The following is a 20,679-nucleotide window of genomic DNA, read 5'->3' as shown; positions in this document are numbered from 1 at the left end:
GCTCTGTCCTTTAAATACATGCCAATAATAACATATCAAACATGAACTGGGCAGGTTTATAAAGATCTTCTTCTAATGCGATGTTGTCCATTGCATGGAGCGCTAACAAATGAGGAAGTGAAGAGGAGCCGCAGCAAAGGCCACGAACAATGGGAAGAACAGACAGAAAGACATGCTATGTGTGGCCCTTAGTTCGCTCTTTATCTATTCAGTCCATGGGTTAATCACTCAGAAAGCATTGATTGGCTCATGTATGGCCACCTTAAGAGCAGTGGCACATACAAGGGTTTGCAAAAGCCACCTCCCGGACTACTACCAATCACGTACTTGTGATTTGTAGAAGTTTGTAGTTTGTAGATTTGTAGAAGTTCAAATGGTGGCTTGGGAACACTGACTGCCACAATTGCCTGAAAGCTAATGCACCATCCCTTTTGGATTGTGGGAAATGGGGGGTGATTTGTCAGCACTTAGGTGCTATTGTCATAAAGCAGTGATTCCGAACATGTTGTAACAAATTGCTAATCAACCCCTTGGATGTTGCCATCTTCCTCTCTTCGGTAATCTTCGGAATGAGACTGGCGGAGCAGTGCATGTACAGTTGGAGCAGTTTTCTGAGTCACGACAACTGCACATGTGCTGAAACTCACGGAAATTGCAGAAGCGCCGGTCTCTTTCCGAAGATTACTGAAGCGGCTGAAGATGACTGCTGTGAACTCCGCTGGACAGAATCTGCACGGAGGGGTAAGTAAAGAAGTAGGGCCATTTGCCCGGGGGGAAAAGGGTCTATGTAGGGTAGGGGGGTCTATATAGGGTAGGGTTTTTTTTTAATTAAGGGTTTGTTTCTCCTTTAAAGCAGGTGCTTATTTTTGAATTCCAGGCTTGAAGGCAAGTCTTAATTGCATAAAAACCAGGTGTACTGCCAAACAGAGCCTCCTGTAGGCTGCCAATCCATTAGGGCTACCAAATAGCCAATTACAGCCCTTATTTGGCATGCCATTGAATATGTTTTATGCTTGTGTTGTTTCCAAACTCTTTTTACATTTGAATGTGGCTCACGGGCAAAAATGGTTGGGGACCCCAGACCTAAAGTGTCACAGTTTGCCATTAGTGATGGGCGAATTTATTTGGCAGGTGCGAATTTGCTGCCGGCGAATGAATTTGCTGCAAAAATTTTCTGGCAAAAATTCTTTTCAATGCCGGCGACAGTGTTGACGCCGGCGCCCATTTAGACGCGGCATTAAATAAACGGAAGCCCATTGACTTTAATGGGCGCCGGCGTCAACTTTGACATAGAAATAAAGAAGAAAAATTGATCAATGCACATTCCCTGGTCCCCTGTCATATAAGTAATCTAGGCAGATGCATGTATTTACAAAGACAGGGGTTTTTTTTAGATACAAAATTATGATCATAAGATTGATAAGCCACCATACCACGTCAAGGTAGAACCCATATGGGGGCCCCTAACTATTTACCTCTGGTCATAATTTCAGGGGAATGTGCATTGATCAATTTTTCTTCTTTTTCTCTATGTTTGTAGTTAATTTGGCCAGATCAGTAGCACTTCCATTGTATTTTAGTACATTTTTATTAAGCCATGGAGTGCTCCCACAACCTTTCCTTTTTGCATTTTGTATTGTAGCAGATCTATCCTGTTCCGAAGTTCAGCAGCTATGCTGCAGGCCAGGCTTCCATGTGGTTGTAGCACCCCCACACCCGTCCCTTTAAATGGTGGAACAATGCCTTTGGAAATGGGTGTTGGTTTGGGCAGTTTCTCTTTCGTAAAAGCCGCAAGCGGGGGAGGATTAATCTCATGGAACCAATGCTGGGGTCTAGGTTATCTCTCCCCTTTGAAATTTAATAGCGGGAGAGGACTAAGCCCTATGATGAAAACCAATGCCCAGGTCGGGAGACCTTTATTTCAGGTAATGCACTTAGGCCGGGAGACTTTAGCATTTGAAATTATGACCAGAAGTAAATATTTAGGGACCGCCATATGGGTATTACCTTGATGTGGTATGCCGGCTTATCAATCTTATGATCATAATTTTTTAACTAAAAAAAAACCCTGCCAGTCCCATACTAACTCAGCGGATCTCTGGGGGTGCCTGGATAGAATACCATTTAGAGTAAGGTCTGGGAAGAATACCTCTTTGGACTTTTAAATAATCCTAAAAACCCAGTATAAAGGAGAATTACCCCCCCATGTGACAAGCCCCACCCACTTCCCTCCATATTGCCCCTCCCTGTTTCCTCCCAACATAGTGAATCTCACACATCTGTGCAGAGTAGCACAGCAAAGTTCACCGACGCCATCTTCTTCCAATCGATCTTCTTCCTGCTTTGACCGGTGTTTTGGCGCATGCGCAGTAGGAGCATTTCGCCGGTAAGGATGTACTGCGCATGCGCCACAAGTCACAAAGTTTTCCGATTTTACTTTGTGACTTTTGGCGCATGGGCAGTAGATCGTACTGGCAAAATGCTCCTACTGCGCATGCGCTGGTCAAAGCTGGAAGAAGATGGCGTCGGTGAACTCCGTAGACTGGACCTGCGCAGAAGGGTAAGTAACAAGTTAGGGGCATTTGCCCAGCGGGACAGGTAGGCCAGGGGGGAGGAGGGAGGGGAAGCAACACAGGGGAGGGTTTTTGCGCCGACTGGGTTTCCTTCTCCTTTAAAGGACAGAACGTTTAAAAGTTAGGGTTATTTGTAAGTTTGTGGAAGATTGCTGGATCTTTATGGTGTAAAACAAATCACACACATCCCACCTGTTACAAAGCCCATGGCTTTCCCATAAGCCAACCAAAAACTAATTATTCCACTTGATATAAACATTTTCAGGAGACTAAACTCCAACAATTCATACAAGTGACATATATCCTTACAGATCTTAAATGAAAATTGAAAAACGGCTATATGGCACAGGATAAATAATGGATAACAGATAACACCATTATATTCTACAGAGCTTATCCGCTATCTGCTGTGTAACTTGAGCCTTTTCTCCTTTGAATGGCTGCCCCCATTGCTACACAGCAGCTTATTTATATAAACAATAGTAGTGTTTCTGAAGCAAACACAGCAGTTTTACTAGTGCATTATATTTTTATTACTTTAAAACAATTGAATTTTTTGATGTTACCGGTCCTTTAAACAAATCCTCTCAAAAAGAAAAATGAACCAACAAAGATAAATATACATAAGAGCATTTATTAAAATACATTTGTATAGCCATATAAGTTATGCTGCTCTATAGTGAAAATAGCTATAGTTTGTATTCATATATCAACAACACATTTTACAAACATATACAAATATTATTATAGGGGCCATTATACCCCCTTGATCAACAGGAGAGCAATTACTAGGGCTGAACACAAGTTTTGCTTAGTGTTTTAATTAAGGAATATCTATGGCTTTTGTTATTTCTTGCACTAAACAGCAGGGAATTGATTTTATATACAGAGAGCTTCTTGGCAGACTGATTTGTTTTGATTGTGCTTTTAAGAACTGGAAGTAGAATGTGACTTTAAATTTCACAATTCAACCTGTTGAGCGCAAACAAATAAAAAACATAGTTTTCCCTTATTAATACAACACACAAGAAGTATGTTTAGCACAAGCCCTATTCATTGCACTCATGTTGAAAAAGGGGTACATTGCCCCTTAAACTCCCAGATCGGCAATATTTTCAAATAACAAATAACCCTGGATCCAATCAGGAGGCAATCAGACTGCAGAGCTCATTTTCCATCAATGACTTGTTAATGTTTTGAGCATTTCATAACTATAAATCCTTTAATACTAATTCTCATCTTCTGTTGAATTCTCATCATTGTCATCTTCTCCATCCTCATCATCTTCCATTCTGTTTTTTTGTCGGTTTCCTGGAGGTTGCTGTTTAGTACAAAAAAAAAAAATATATAATTTTTTTGTCAATGCATTTTATGCATTATCAATTTCATTTTTATTTTATTCAAGAACTTCTTAAACAGAGTATATTAAATAATTCTATTAGTTTCCCTAATAGTCTGGTAATGCCATCATCCCAGTAGACTATGCAGAGATGCACCTTTTCTTTCAGTTCATAGTAGGCAAATTACTAGTGGCAACCAATCAAACAGTTTAATTTTTGTTCCTGCAGGTGGCAGAACAAAGCACATTACTGACTGGCTACTATCTGTTAGGCTAGGGGCTGAATTCAGCCTAGTGAAATCTGCAGGCCAATTTCAGCCTTTGCCGCTAGCAGTATCCTCTTCATGTTTTGCATCTGGAAGCCTTTTGCCGGTTCCAGAGCGAACACATTTGGCAGATTTCTTTGAAGAAAAGTGAGACTTTGCATTTCGCTCCAAAATCCGTCACAAGGCTTCTGGACTCATAAGAGGAGGATACTGCTAGCGTCGAGGGGCTGGAATTGGCCTGGGCATTTTTCCAGCCCCTGACAGTAAATAAGCCTGACAGTGTTTCCATAAGGGCAGAGACACACGGTCAGATTCAGGGAGATTAGTCACCCTGAAGAAGAGGAGACTTGTCACCGGACGACTAATCTCCCCGAATCTGACCACGTGTCTCTGCCCTAAGAGAGTAACCTAATAACAAAGATTAGTATTCTAAGATATAGATTTCCTTTCCTCTGCTATACATTTTAATTGGATGTCTTATTTGTCTGACTATTGGTGTTAAAAACAAAACAGAAAACTCGTCTGCGCATGTGCCTGGCCTTGGTTTAAATCCAGGACCTCAGACTAAGATTGAAGTGCCATGCATGCATTATGAAACGAACATTTATGATCAGGTTTTCCTTGTCCTTTAAATGACTGCCTGGCACTGATGAGAGAACAGCCAGTGGCTCACCTTGCAGGTGCATAATGTTCATAATGTAGGTCATACGACAGCTAGTAACTTCTACAATACTATTTACCAATCTTTTTCTCAACATGGTGAATATGCTATCTGGTTGAGTTGAATGACATTTTGTATTTTAGTTCATCTGTTATGAAGTACTAGATGGCAGTGGCAAATGAGGCAAGGCCGAGGCATAGAAAATAACTAACATTTGCAGATTCTAGCATCTCCTAGTGGTGTTAATTTTGACCTTATAGCAGGAAAAGGTTATAACTTGCCCTGGAATCTGCTTCCTGTTTGAATGGGAAACAGACACTATGAGGCCCATTTATCAAAGTCCGAATTTATCTCATTATTTTCTAAAAAATACTCTGACCAAATCCGCACGGTTTTGTTCCCCTTATTTATCAATACATTTTCCCAAAAATTCCTGTGTGGGGAAAAACCCGAAAAAAGGAATCGTGAATTTTTTGGATTTTCCACCTGAAAACAACCATTTTTTTGAGCCCAGCTCAGATCAAGATATCCTCGGGACTTCTCCCACTGACTTATATGCAACCTTGGCAGGTCTGAGATGCTGGATTTCAGGATTCTAACTTTTTCCATCCTCAGGGGAATAATAAATCCTGAAAAATTCGTTTTTTTTCCCACTAAAACTTCGGATTTTATAGTAAAAAATTTCCGGCTTTCTGGCATTCAGAGTTTAATAAATAACCCCCTTAAACAACCTGTGACTGACAGGCCCAAGGCAGGAATCAAATGCTTAATTCCACATTACCAAGTAGTAAATGTATACAAGATATTTTAAGCTTTTACAAACTCATTCAGAGAAACCTGCCAACAGTTGGTTAGCATTATATCTGTACTTACTGATATGACAGAGGGTGCTCTGCTTGTTGAGCCACTTCTGGAGTTGGCACGAACTATATCTAACCGAGACTGAAAATCTGGAGGATGGAGTGAGTTACGGAAAACCTGAAATGTATCATTAGAATTTAAGTTTATCCACATCATATATTATGGAACAAAAAATGTAGTATGTCACACAAAGGGATATTATCCTAGCAGATAATAAAGATTTATAAAGAAATGGCCTCTTCTGTGTAACTTTAGATCCCAGGCTCCCTGGTGCCAACTGCAGACCAAGAGCATACACACTGGACTTCAGGACCAGATCAGCTTGCAGTGCTCATGATAATATTTGGAAGCTGTGACAGGGAGTAGAAGCTAAGTGGCCAGACCCCTCTGTCTTTTCTGTTCAGGTACAGGGGTATGGGGCCTTGTTCAGGTGAATATTTGTAATGGTTGGAGAGGTGACATCTACAGAAGCCCTATGATGGAAAAAATACTATTTTAAGCAAGAACATAAACTTACCTTTAAAGAAAAAATAAGGATTTAACTCTCACTTTTTGGGCAGAGACACGTAAACTACGGAAAGTTATGGAGACATTTTGTTGCCAATAGATTAGCCACAATAGTGCAAGCTAGAATGCTATATTTATTCTGTAGAATGTTTTACCATACCGGAGTAAAAAGCTCTAGAAGCTCTCTCTGTTTGTTTAGGATAGCAGCTGACATATTAGCTTGGTGTGACATCACTTCCTGCCTGAGTCTCTCCCTGTTCACTTATAGCTCTGGGCTCAGATTACAGCAGAGAGGGGGGGGGGGGGGGGGGTGAGAGGAGCAAACTGAGCATGCTCACGCCCGGGGAAAGGAGGTTTAAGATGAAGGCAGGAAGTCTGATACAGAAGTCTATGTGTGCACAATAGAAGGAAAGAAATGTGGTGTTTCTTTTGACCGAGGACTGAAAGCAACATTACTTTGAGGGTTTACTGGTGTATTTATATAGACCTTTCTGATAAAGCTTAATTAGTTTTAACCTTTCCTTCTCCTTTTAGTCCCTGTGTCCAACTATGCACCCAGAACCACTGGTCTTATAGCACAAACTAAGCCCAATAATTCAGAGCTCTATATCCAAATGCGCAGTCAATTGATATCATCAGTGCAAAATAGTGGAACATGGCTTCTAAGGATACATAGTGGTCCACAAGAACAAAATAGGGTAATTTGCATAACTCTACCCACAGTTTCTAAATCATGATGATCTACCTCTCACTTGCAGATAACATTTCCCCACCCACTTAGGCTGGCAACGTCATTCAATCCCTTCCTCACCGTGTTCCAAGTTGAAGTGATGGATTCTGGGACTTGGGTCCCACTGCAATCAGAACAATATAAACACACACTATCTGTCTAGAACAAATGCCTTCCTCTTATCTAAACATGGACTCTAGCTCACAGCTATTCAGTGGATTTGTAATCCAGGGCAAATCACAGCCCACATACTCATGCACCATCACTGAAAAACAGCTGTAGATGTCACCTCTCCAGCCATTACATACATTAACCATTTTCTAGAAGATGGTGCCCCTTTACTTAACCTCTTACCTCGAGATCTTCTTCCTCATCAATGTCTTGAATATGCTGATATGCAGCTGTTAACACCTCCAGAGCTTTTCCATGGAACACCATTTCGATAGTTACAAACTCTGCAAATAGTTTCTATACAGGACAAGAGCAATAGCTGTAATCTATATACTCATCTTGCACAAGTGTTATGCTCCAGGAAATTACAGGATATATAATTTCATATCTTGATTTTACATACTACTCCCAAGCAGTCTGTAGTGTATTACAGCACATTATCTGCAGAATAGTAGACTGTACAAAGATATTGCTGATGGGTTGCTACTAGAAACTGCAGCTGTGAGACATTCTGGGCAGTTAGGATTTATGGAACACTGTCCTCTGCATCTTATTTTTCATCAGTCCCTGACCCTGTGGAGCTTGCAGTCCAATGTCCCTATCACAATCATGCACAGCATTTTCAATTGTATCAAGAGCAAATTATCATTCCTGGATTACCGGACTCACTCAAGCACAGGGAGAACATACAAATGCTTTGCAGATAGTTCACTGGCTCCAGTTCTGCAAGACAGGAATGCTAACCACTGGGCAACTGTGCTGCCTAACAACACAAATATAATATATCAAGTCTGAAAGCTTTACCTTTATATCTTTAATTTTTTGCTTCTCAAAATTGTCGATTGTTTCTTCGAGCTGCTGGCTAATTCTTGCTGCATCCATTGTTGCCCTTTGCAGTTCTGTTTCAGCCTGAAAATAAATATACAAAGCATTAAATGAACAAAAAAGCTACAGATCTGCAATTTTTTATTCCACTGTAAGACAAAACAATTTAAGGGAGAGGTTAAGTCAAACTAAACTAATCCTCCTTGGGTGTCTATAGTTATATCAATTATACTAGGCACAATATATGCTGTGCTGCCACAAAACTATGAATATTTACTCTAAGGGTCAGGGCACACAGGCAGATTCAGGGAGATTAGTCACCTGGCGACAATTCTCCTCTTCTTCGGGGCGACTAATCTCCCCGAACTGCCTTCCTGCCGGCTAAATTGAAAATCGCCGGCGGAATGGCACTCGGCGTGTTTCATTTTCCGAAGTCACCTCACGAGGAAACTTCGGGCTACTTCGGAAAACGAGTCACGCCGAGTGCCATCCCACCGGCGATTTACATTTCAGCCAGCTGGAAGGCAGTTCGGGGAGATTAATTGCCCCCAAGAAGAGGAGATTTGTCACCGGGCAGCTAATCTCCCTGAATCTGCGAAGTAATTTGTTTTCCGAAGTAGCCCAAAGTTGCCTGACGAGGAAACTTTGGGCGACTTTGGAAATCGAATGGATCCAAGTGCCATCCCGCTGGTGATTTACATTTTAGCTGACGGGAAGGCAGTTCGGGGAGATTATTTGCCCCGAAGAAGTGGAGATTTGTCGCCGGTCGACTAATCTCCCGAAACTGCCTGTGTGTCCTGAACCTAAAGGATAGATATTTACCCTGTTATCATTTGTACCACAGGCTCTCAGCAGGGGACACATTAAAAGAAAATGAGCCATTACTGTGAAGTTAATGCATGCTTATAAGATACTGTATTCAGACATTAGAAGGTTGGATAAAGTGCTGTTTTGAGAAGATCGTGGCCTCACGATCAGGATCTGATCTTTTAAAAATCTTTACATCTATGGCCAGCTTTAGATGCATGGGAATCTGTTGGCCTGTCCTGCTGAAAACTAGAAAAGAGGAGCAGATGTAGTGCAGATACAGTTGAATGGAACAACACTGTATGTCCCCTTTAACTATAATATAGCATAAAGAAAACTTCATATGTGTGTGATTGCATTTAAGGCTAATAGTGCCCATAAGAAATTTAGGTTGTTTTGACCACTGTATTTTTTTCCAAGCAATCAAAAGGACCCAAATAGCCCCCACTGCTTGTCAGCATAGGCACACCATTCTTACACACGGGCAGGAGAGAATCCTGAAAATTACTCCACTGATGTTTCCAGTTAAGAAAAAGGAAAAAAAAAAAAAAAAAACATTTGTGAGGTGCTGCATCTAAAGGCTTCTGCAGTGACTCCATATGTTGGTTGATATTAAACTTTGAATCACAAATCATGTTCTAGATGTCTGATAGTCCTCTATTCCTGGATAATTATGTTTGATTTGTACTACTGCAGACATCAAAGTTTAGCTTCCATTATTTTCTTAGAAATGTTTCTACCTGTGACTGCAAATGTGTGTAAAGGAAAATAATAACCAAAAGACAATTTCAAAGCAGAATTACAAAGAAGTAGTTCTAAAATATTTCTAAAGTTCATAAATCACAAATGTTTCAGTTTTTTCGAATACAATAAAACCAAGAGGCACACTGAACCATAGTGAAAAGATACTGAGAAAAAACTTATATACTGTATACTTTTAATACATTATAAGCAATTACTTGTTAGGTTATTAACTTTTACATACATTACTACAAATATAAACAATAGTTTACTCCTGCACCTTAACACTTTAAAGGGATTCTGTCATGAATTTTATGATGTAATTTTTATTTCTAAATTAAACTGTTCACACTGCAAATAATTCACTCTATCATATAACATTTCATTCCTGAACGAGCAAGTGTATTTTTTAGTTGTAATATTGGTGTGTAGGCTCCATCTCAGGTCATTTTGCCTTGTCATGTGCTTTCAGAAAGAGCCAGCACTTTAGGATGGAAATGCTTTCTGACAGGCTGTTGTTTCTCCCACTCAATGTAACAATGTATCGCAGTGGGACCTGGATTTTACTATTGAGTGCTGTTCTTAGATCTACCAGGCAGCTGTCATCTTGTGTTAGGGAGCTGCTCCTATTGTTCTGTTGTTAGGCTGCTGGGGGGGGGGGAGGTGGGCGGCTGGTGAAATCACTCCAACTGTTGTAAAAAGTGACTGAAGTTTATCAGAGCACAAGTCACATGACTGGGGCAGCTGGGAAACTGACAATATGTCTAGCCCCATGTCAGATTTCACAATTAAATATTAATTATTATGCTTTTTTGAGAAACGGATTTCATTGCAGAATTCTTCTGGAGCTGATGCGTTTTGAAATTTTTGTTTTCCCATGACAGTATCCCTTTATATGCTACAGATCTTATAAACTACAATCGTGGATAATGGGACTCTTCATGGGCGCAGAAAGAGATCATGTGACTTTACATACTGTAATCTGCTTCTGTGTCATTAAGCAGAGCATGGGAATAAATGGTCCCTAGGAAGCAATTGCTCCAGGAAATTAGAAAAGCAAATTGCTCCAGGAAATTAGAATAACCGTAGACGTATAAACCACGTGTTTGCCGTTGTCTTTGCATCTTGAACCCCAGTGATCGCCCTCACCATTTTGAGTCGCATAGAGGATCTTACTCATGATTTGTCATGACACACACTTTGGTCTTTAGGCTGGAAGAGCTTCTGCCTACAAAGAGCACACTCTGGCAAATGTACACTTTGTTTTTCTGTAGAGTTTTTGAGCGTGAGAAGTGTTTACCATTCTGTGTATATTATTTTATATCTGAATTGCTGTTGTTCGGCTGTTTCTATCCACATAAAACAATCATTGCATGAGAATAGTAGTAGAACTGGGATTTTGCCCACCTATTACACTATGTAATCTATTTTTTCTTGACTGATTTTATTGGATGATGGGATTTTATTGCATTCTTGCTTGCTTTTGGAAATCTTGTCTTGAAAAAATAAAATATTAAAAATGGTGGTAAATTTTAGTAAAGCCTGTGCTTGTCAATACATTTGTCAGGTAGTGTTACATTCTACAATATGTATTCTACCCTTTATTTGGCATTAAAAGGATACTATAATTTGTCGATCTGATGGATTTCTCTGGCGAGTTTTTTCAAGCTGAGCCATTTGTTTTGCTTCTCGGTTCCTAGCACTCAAGGTCACTTTGAGGTCCTCCTGTCAAATGATAAATATCAATGTTCGTCTCAGAATGAGAACCAATAACTCATTTATATTATTCACAGACCGGCAAAATAGTTTTATACTTCAAAAATTGGCTTAGATAGTTTTTCTTTCATAAAACATCATTAAAAACATTCACAATCTTGATTCACAATTGTAATCAATACCTCAAAAAAGGCAGAAACCCATTTGTTAATTTATTTTAGTGGAGGATAAAGGATTCAATTACATTTCAGAGTAAGCTAGCAATTTTAAAAGGACTTGCTTTTCATACTGTAACTAAAAAGAAGAAGCTATGTTCCTTCTAAAGCAGTAAAGGCCAATGCAGTATCTTCTAAAAGGGCACTTCCATGTAGGCATGAATCATATATACAAACAATAGAATCTGAGCTATTTACTTCTTTCTGAAGCCCATCAGACAGTTCTAATAGGCAGAATTGTTTCCTGATGTTTCTGCTGCTAGAATTCTGGCACTTTTCTAACTTTAGCTAAATTTTATTTTTATTAAATGAGAATTCAACCGTAATTAAAAAAAAAACCTCCCCCCTACCTTGGGTAGACCCTTCTCCCTCCAGCCCACCTGCCCCCCCCCCCGGACAAATGGCCCTAATTGTTTTACTCACCCCTCTATGCAGATTCTGAGTTCACTGGCGCCATCTTCTGTGTTTTTTGGAAGTTTCGGCACATGCGCAGATGGAGTAAATTTTCGGTTTCAAACCACTGTGCATGCGTCGAAAGTCATATACATTTTCGAAAATTTTTGCTACTTTGCGCATGCGCAGTTGTTTGGGACCATAAATTTACTCCGACTGCGCATGCACCAAAAATGCCGTCAAGACACGAAGATCACTTGAGAATAAGAAGATGACTGCTGTGAACTCCGAGGCCAGAATCTGCACGGAGGGGTGAGTAAAAAATTAGGGGCATTTTTCCCGGGGGGGTGTTTTTTTTTTTTTTTTTTTTACTACGGGTTGAATTTTTCTTTATCAGCAATGAAATTCTGAGAGTAGAAACCTCCCTGTGAACCTCCAGGGAGCATAGTATCTAAGCCTAAGTTTATGACTGATTAACTTCTTAAAGAGAAGAGAAGAGAAACCTTTATTTTTTTAAACATCTATCATAACATTGGCTTTGCATGCTATTTATAATTTATGTGCCCCTCCCTCAAGTCACTGATTGGTTACTGCCGGGTAATCAATCGGTGAAAACCAAGAGATCTGCAAAGCAGGAAGTAGTGTTCTGGCTATTATGTTAGACATCAGTCACTCCAGCCTTTATACATTACATTTTTGGCTAACTAAGTATATTTAAACATTTTTTTATTTTGCACAGCCTAATTGCTCAGTGCACAGCACAACATCACATTCAGGTCTACCTATTAAACTCCAGTTACAATATTGGTTTTCTCTGAATTGTGTATGCAGGAAGCATTGCCTGGGGTACTGTATATGAAACATTAGGAGATGAATGGTAAATTATTTTCTTTTGTTTTTCCCTAAATATTATCAAGATGCCATTGACTGTTACATAATAAAACTCAATTATAACTGGAACTGGCAGAAGGGTATAATAAAAGTAGGGCATAAAAAGTTTAACATTGCACTAAATACAATCAGGTAATTGAATTACATGAAAAATTAATTACTTCTACCTAAACAAACTTTATGGCAAGCCTCTACAAACCAAACTCAGAATCAGGAAAAAGTACATACCTACCCTTTTAAGCTTGATTATGCCACCGTAGCTTTTCAGAGGTTCCACTACTCTCGATTCAAGCCTCTCAACCTGAATTTAAAAAATGTATTTATTTAAATTGTTCATGAGGTCCTCTCGAAAAGGTCTGTAACTATTGCAGTATGTTCCAACTGGGATCAGCCCAGTTTAAGAGGCCAAGATCAAGGCAATTTATGTGCATGCTTAGTTTAAGCAACCTGTCCAGCCTAGTGAATCTTACCAGGTTATGCCAATCGTGAAAAAGGCTTTTAACCCAATTATATATTTTGTTTTCAGACACACAATACTTTATGTCAATATTAATGTTGTTTAAATGTTTGTGAATACCTCAGCTTGACGGTAATCCTGCAGTTTGGCAAATTCATCAGCAAAGTTTTTCAATCCATGTTTTAATGTTGGTGTTTCGGTGTCTGCATATGTATTGACTTCTCTCACAAGTAGGTCAGCTTTGTCTCGAAGCCTAGCAGTTTTACGGACATAACCGGCAAAGATTTGGCACAGCTCTCCAAAATGTTTTTCCACATTGTTAACACTTTCTTGTATCTGTCTGGTCTGATTGTCTCTAAAACAGGGTAGAGGAAAACAGAAAAGATATTGTACTAGTTAATGCATCCACGCTATTCATATTCCAGATGTAATCACTTAACCAAGGATGTGAAGAGGCAAACACAAAATTATGCTTCTAATTTTACTTTATTTACAATGTAAGATCTGCAGCTTAGTTCTGCTTATATGTTTGCTCCTGTGGTTGACAAGCTTGAGTTTTGGGCAAAGTAAGTGGGTACTTTTAATTTGAAATTCGAAGTTTCAAAAATTTTTATAGGCAAAAACTGTTGACTAGGGATTTATTCAAATTTGATTTGAGTTTTTTTAAAAATTTTAATTAGATTTTCGAGATTTATGTTACTCTGGCCCTTTGAGAATTTCAATTCGACTATTTGCCAGCTAAAACCTGCTGAATTGCTGTTTGAGTCAATGGGAGACTTCCAGGGATCAATTTGGAGCTATTTGCAGTCTTCTTGACATTCGAGTTCAAATCAAGTTTTTCAAATTGTAACTGAAATCGATTCAATTTGAGTTTTTGGTAGGGATGCACCGAATCCAGGATTCGGCCTTTTTCAGCAGGATTTGGATTCGGCCGAATCCTTTGGCCTGGCTGAACCGAATCCTAATTTGCATATGCAAATTAGGGGCAGGGAGGGAAATCACATGACTTTTTGTCACAATTCAACTACATTAAATCACATGCCCCAAAGGGTCAGTGGGACCGAGTCGGTGGGGTTCTGAATATCACCCTCCTGGTTAGCATGAACACTGTGCACAATTATAGTGTGGGTAGAGGTGCTGCTAATCGTAAGCGAGGCGGTTTGATAAATCAGCCCTCGAGCCTTTGACAAAGCCCATAAAACTTGGGTGAAACGCGCGTCAGGCACTCTATTAATTTTAATCTGGTTAGGCAGGGCGTCGGAACGGACCGAACTTAAGGGGCTGATACCACTAACTAGGAGGGCAACTAGGAGGGCAAGGTGTTGTGGGGGTTGGTATGGAAGTGGTTTTGTAGGCAGTTCACAATCGGTCCGAATGGCAGCACGCCATTAGCAACCACTACTCTTGGTAATTGCCAAGGGTAGATCCTTGGAAATTGGGAGGGCTACGTTGTGGGTGAAGGGGTTGGTTTGCAGGGTGGCATCCAACGGGTCAGTTCTAACACTCCATCAAGGGCAGACACTCGCTAATTGGGAGGGCTGCACTGTGGGTGAAGGGGTTGGTTTGCTATGTGCTATTCAATGAGGCTGCTCTAAGGTTTGACAGGAGCTCGAGGGCTGATTTATCAAACCGCCTCGCTTACGATTAGCAGCACCGCTACCCACACTATAATTTTGCATAGCGTTTGTGCTAACCAGGAGGGTAATATTCAGAACCCCACCAACTCGGTCCCACTGACCCTTTGGGGTATGTGATTTTATGTTGGTGAATTGTGAAATGACTATTTATTTATAAATAATTAATTATTAATAAAAATTATGTTTTACGAGTTTGGGGACACAATTTGATGGGAGGGTGCAAATATATGGGTCAGTTCTTTCCCTTTTTATCTTAATTATATCTTAGTTGCAATCAAGTACAAGCTCCTGTTTTATTATTGTTAAACAGAAAAAGAAATCATTTTAAAAAATGACTTATTTGGTTGAAATGGAGTCTATGGGAAATGGCCTTTCTGCAATTTGGAACTTTCTGGATAACAGCTTTTTTACGAATACGTCCCAAATACCAGATCCCATAGCTGTACAAGGAACACACAGGCCTGTAGTTACCTAGTCCTGGCTTCCGGGGTCTGGCTCATTGTGACGGTCAATTTTTCTCCAGGATCAGGAAATCAACATCAAATTTGCATCTTAAAACTTCTTTGCTGATGCCGGCAGAGCCATCATGGTACCAATGGACAGGTCTGAGTGAAGAGAAGGAATACATCCTATTCATGATTGTGAATCCAGGTTTAACACTTTTGCAAAGTAGGCACATAACTTATATTTATTGGCTATGGTACAGTAAACATATGTAAATTCCCATGGCCACTGTGATGTACAGCCGCTTTTGCGTTGCTGTAGATTGAACAAGATATAGTGTTTTGCACCATTAGTTGGCACATTCTTGTAGTCTACCCAGTAACTACCAAAATGCAGAAAAAAACAGTCTGAAAATCAATGACAGACACACTCTACTAAACAAACAGACTTTAAAGGGGTGGTTCACCTTTACGTTAACTTTTGATATGTTATAGAATGGCCAATTCTAATAAACTTTTCAATTGGTCTTCATTATTTTTATTGTGAATGATTGCCTTCTTTTTCTGACTCTTTCCAGCTTTCAAATGGGGGTCACTGACCCCATCCAGAAAAACAAATGCTCTGTAAGGCTACAAATTTATTGATAATACTTTTATTATTTATCTTTCTATTTAAGCCCTGTCCTACTCATATTCCAATCTCTTACTCAAATCAATAAATGGTTGCTATGATAATTTGGACCCTAGCAACCAGCAATACCGGCAATTCACATTCTTGCCGGTATTCGCATTCTTGGGGAGATTAGTTGCCCCCAGTAACAAAGATTTATCACTTGCCAACTAATCTCCGTGTGCCACCACCCTAATTCATATTCCAGTCTCTTTTTTAAAGCAATACATTGTTGATAAGGTCATTTGGACCCTAGCAACCAGATAGCTGAAATTACAAACTGGAGAGCTGCTGAATAAAAAGCTCAAAAACCACAAATCATACAAACCATTTGCAAATGGTCTCAGAATATCACTCTCTACTTCATGCTAAAAGTTAATGCAAAGGTTAACAACCCCTTTAAAATAATGGCACATCTCATCTGGTTCAAATGAGCCCTAAAACCTGCCCTTGCACCCCAAATCAGAGTGATGTTCCCTTTTTTTCCAGAGCTTTTCTCAATACATCCCACAACCAGCACCTCCCCAAGTGGGTATGGTACATTATGGGTTCTAAGTCGGGATGCACTGATTTTTACTATTTGGGATTCAGCTGAATCCTTCATGAAAGATATGGCTGAATACGGAACCGAATCCTAATATGCATAAAGAACATTTTTTACTTCCTTGTTTTGTGACAAAAAGTTACATGATTTTCCTTTCCACCTCTAATTTGCATATGCGAATCCGAATCCTGCTGAAAAAGGTTAAATCCCAAACTGAATCCTGAATTTGGTGCATACCTAGTTCTAAGGAGACCAAGAAGCAGCTCCACCTGGGTCCCGGGCACTAGATTGTGAGTGAATGCTGCAGGGATTATATTATATGGACATTCTCCTGTTCTTTATCCATTACATTTAAATGTGCTTAACTATAATTTGATGTTGAGAGCGGTATTCTGTTACAAATTGGCTTTCATTTTTTTTTATTAATGTTTTTTGAGTTATTTAGCTGTTTATTCAGCAGCTCTCCAGTTTGCAATTTTACCAATGTGGTTGCTAGGGTCCAATTTACCCTAGCAACCATGCATTGATTTGACTGGAATATGAATTGGAAAGGGACTGATTAGAAAGATGAGTAATAAAAAGTAGCAATAACAATACATGTGCAGCCTAACAGAGCAGATGGGGTCAGTGACCCCCGTCCCATTTGAAAGCTGGAAACAGTCAGAAAAAGGCAAACAGTTCAAAAAGTTGATTAAAATTAACCATGCTATAAGATACTAAAAATGAACTTAGAGGTGAAGAGCTTTTTTAAGTAAACACAGCAAAATGTATGCTGCTATCTCAAAATAAATGAATAAAAAGCCCCAAAATTGCACTGTATGGATATATATATATATATATGTTCGATATATTGAAATAAATGAAAAAGGTTTATTAAATCCGACCGAAACGTCGGATTTAATAAACCTTTTTCATTTATTTCAATATATCGAACATTTGAGTTTTTTATGCAAATCCTGGGAGTGCCGGTACTACGTGCTTTTTCTGTTTATTCTCTAACCAGAGCACCCAGGTATCTTTTGTGTACTTTAAGCTGTGCAGCTTGCACCCACCTTTCCATATATATATATATATATATATATATATATATATATATATATATATATATATATATCTCTATCTATATATATATATCTCTATCTATATATATCTATATATCTATCTATATCTATATATATATATATATATATATATATATATATATATATATATATATATATATATATCTTTCAGACGAGTATCCACACTCCAAAGTCAATCTTAATAGAAGGAGGGGTGCCCGGTAAATCGTGTATACACCAATAGTTTCCAGACCAGCACTCCCTTTTGTGTAAAAAACGTAATCTTTTATTGTTGCATAGTATCAATGGCCAACGTTTCGGTCCCTATTGGGACCTTTTTCAAGGATGATACAAAGTGTAATAAAACCAAACATTAAATACCCATGTGTTTCACACCAAACCAATCTGTGCCCTTGTGTCCAATCTTCCCTTAATAGGTTAATTGGTTCTATATCAAATCATTGGACATTCTTATTCAAGTAAAAAAGTATCTTCTTAAAAGCTATATCCATATGATGTAACAGACATTTTTATCATTTTGTCAGTACAATGTGAATTATAAATATCCAATAAATAATTTCTAAACATCTCCGTGTCTGTGTCCAGGTTCAAGGCTCTGTACCCCAGTCTCCTGTCCCTCATATTTTCCGGTGACTTTCCCCAATTTCAGGGCATAAAATCTGCTGGCCACCAAAATATCTAGAGTTTAACGTGATTTACCAATATTTATTGAAATTGTATATGAATTAGGCCTTATGGGCCCCTATAGCTCCTGGGCCGCTGGTGACGGGCAAATCTGTCCCATTTTGCTTCAATGAAAAATTTGAGAAAGAGTGAAAATTTGAAAAAGGCATATTTTCAAATGTATTCATTTACTTTTTAGACTTATTTTTTTTCACTGCACATATGGTGCTATTTTGGGGCTACTTATGCAGTGCCTCTGGGCTGGTTTTTATCAGACCTGACGTCTCTCTCTCTCACATACAGCATCACGTGACCAACCCTGCTTTCTCTCTCACATACAGCATCACGTGACCAGCCCGGGGCTCAGTCTCTGGAGGAAAAGGAAAGCAAGTGTGAGGCGGCAGGTGCCTGACAGACCCTGCAATGTTTTAGTGGGAAACGTAAACATTAAATGCACCGCCTGACAGGGAAAACTCTGGGGGGAGGCAAATGTTTCATTCACACACGCAACTGTTCTAAACCCCCGATCGTTTACAAATACTGTATGCAAAATGTGCCGTTTTATACAACCTCGGTGAAGACAGTTGCAGGATTCTTACCCCACTGACTGAAATCTGTATCGCCTCCTTTCTCCTACAAACCGAAGCCCGCAGCGAGGAGGCGCGTTCAAGCGCACCAATCACGATACTAGACGAGGGAAACCCGGCGAAGATCAACCAATCAGGGCGCACGCTTCTCTTCCAGGAAATGCCGTCGATTTGGCGGAAGTCCCGCCTACTCACTCGCCCGTCCCCATCGAAGATGGCCGGCGAGTCTCAGATGGAGCTGCTTTTTCTTGACACTTTCAAACACCAGAACTCTGAGGTAAGCGTAACATTTGTTTTGCATTCTCTGGCGGTACGAGTGGGGTGTGTAGAGTCGCATGAGGAAGTGACTTTGCCTTTATAACAAAAACAGTGTGAGTTATACGGGCCTACAACTGCTGTATCCAAAATACTCTGCTAAAGCTTCAGTTACTGTCCCCATGGGGATATCCAGTTAGTGGCCTTGTACTTGATGGTATGTTGTACTGGAACATTTACTGTCCTTGGGCTTCTCCCAATTTATTTGCACCCTTAGAGCATGCTGAGTTCTGATTGGCTGGTGTCTGCTGCATTAAAGCACAGGGCACTTTTACTAATACAGTGCAAGTTCAACAAACTTATATGAAAACAAAAATGTTTGCCTCCATCCCTGGCCTCTGTTCTTATATCTGCATTTGTACTTTGTTTTGTAGCAAGGCAGCAATGTTGATGTCGTTCGATTCCCGTGTGTGGTTTACATCAATGAAGTGCGGGTCATCCCACCAGGAGTCAGAGCACACAACAGCTTACCAGACAGCAGGGCTTATGGGTAAATTCAATTATGCTCTATTAGAATATACATAAATGCTATCTATCGGTGGACACTATGCAAGGGTCCAAAAGCACTTGGCTAAATCTCAAATGAAAGAACATGCATGGTAGTGATGTGCTAGTTAGGGTTTCCCTGACCTGCACCCGACTCTAACCCTCCCTCCCTTAGCCCGCACCCGACCGCTTCCGGGTTGCTTTTATAGACCCGCGCACTGATGACATCACGAGCAGGCGCAGCGTCTATAAAAGACGAAGTCAGAAGCCGACATTTGACAGGGGCGGGCGGGGAGAGCAGGAGAAGAGCTTAACCCGCATCCACCCGCGAAGAAGCGTGCAAGGTCGGCCCGAACCTGCCTGACACTTCACTAATGCACGGTAACTCACTTTAGGCATTTATTTGTGCAAAATCACCACAGCAGTTAAAAACAACATTGTGCAAATGAAAATAATTGTGAATACATAATCTCATGTAGTAGCAAGTAGTCGGCACAACGATTATCAAATTCTTTGAAGGCAGTGCACGTTACTTCAATGGCCATTGGAATCATCATAGGTTGAAGAATTTTGAAACAGTACCAACGTATTTTTCTTTTTTCTTAAAAGCCTTTAATTGTGCATAGAGGCATCACAGCAATGTTTCAGGCCTTGCGGCCTTTTAGCAAGCTTGATAAAAGACCGCAGGCCTGAAACGTTGTAAAACTTAGATTTAGTATACCTGCATCAGAAAAGATACACAAAGCATTCAATGGTACATCTGTATATACAACTTGTTGACGGTGCTCTGCCTTTTAACGATCTCTTTACTGTCTCTGGGTAGAAACAATACTTAAAATAATTCTCATGAGACAGCCTGAGAGAGATTAGACAGTTTGGAATAATTTATTTCCACCTGGCTGTAGTAAGCTATAACTGCCATCAAAAGAGTTCATGCCCCATGTGCAATGCTTTTTCAGAATAAAAACATTTTTTCACAAAAACGAGGTTATATTTGAATCAAAATTATTGCTTTCCTCCTCTAATAGAGGAACATTAATACTTGCTAATGAGCACACTTATTGCTGACATCCTGTTTCCTGAGTCTGTTTTAACATAC

At 39.8% G+C, this 20,679-nt stretch overlaps 2 protein-coding genes across 6 annotated transcripts in view; one reads left to right on the top strand and one right to left on the bottom strand.

The window, feature by feature from the left end:
* Window positions 1-3,187: 3,187 nt before the first annotated feature.
* On the bottom strand, window positions 3,188-18,928 carry cibar1.L (CBY1 interacting BAR domain containing 1 L homeolog). 4 transcript variants are annotated; one of them, NM_001092554.1, is made up of 10 exons: window positions 18,792-18,807; window positions 15,262-15,395; window positions 13,274-13,508; window positions 12,929-12,997; window positions 11,105-11,206; window positions 9,481-9,486; window positions 7,913-8,017; window positions 7,292-7,405; window positions 5,713-5,817; window positions 3,188-3,894 (listed from the first exon to the last, which is right to left on the bottom strand). In NM_001092554.1, exons 2-10 carry the CDS (start codon window positions 15,288-15,290, stop codon window positions 3,802-3,804), a joined length of 858 nt encoding a protein of 285 aa, NP_001086023.1. In that variant the 5' UTR covers window positions 15,291-15,395; window positions 18,792-18,807; the 3' UTR covers window positions 3,188-3,801. The 4 variants fall into 4 exon arrangements, with proteins under 4 accessions (NP_001086023.1, XP_018121975.1, XP_018121978.1 ...); XM_018266486.2 differs by lacking the exon at window positions 18,792-18,807 and adding an exon at window positions 18,763-18,781 and having other exon boundaries at window positions 3,192-3,894; XM_018266489.2 differs by lacking the exon at window positions 7,292-7,405 and having other exon boundaries at window positions 3,192-3,894; window positions 18,792-18,928.
* Window positions 18,923-20,679, top strand: part of virma.L (vir like m6A methyltransferase associated L homeolog) — a 28,229-nt gene continuing 26,472 nt past the window's right edge. For both annotated transcript variants that reach the window (XM_018268133.2, XM_018268134.2), the window contains exons 1-2: window positions 18,923-19,056; window positions 19,469-19,584. In XM_018268133.2, the coding sequence (XP_018123622.1) occupies window positions 18,940-19,056; window positions 19,469-19,584 (233 nt within the window). In that variant the 5' untranslated portion in view covers window positions 18,923-18,939. The remainder of the gene's footprint in view (window positions 19,057-19,468; window positions 19,585-20,679) is intronic.

Source organism: Xenopus laevis, chromosome 6L (assembly GCF_017654675.1).
Source record: "Xenopus laevis strain J_2021 chromosome 6L, Xenopus_laevis_v10.1, whole genome shotgun sequence".
NCBI lineage: Eukaryota > Metazoa > Chordata > Amphibia > Anura > Pipidae > Xenopus > Xenopus laevis.
This window is presented reverse-complemented; position numbering and strand designations above follow the sequence as displayed.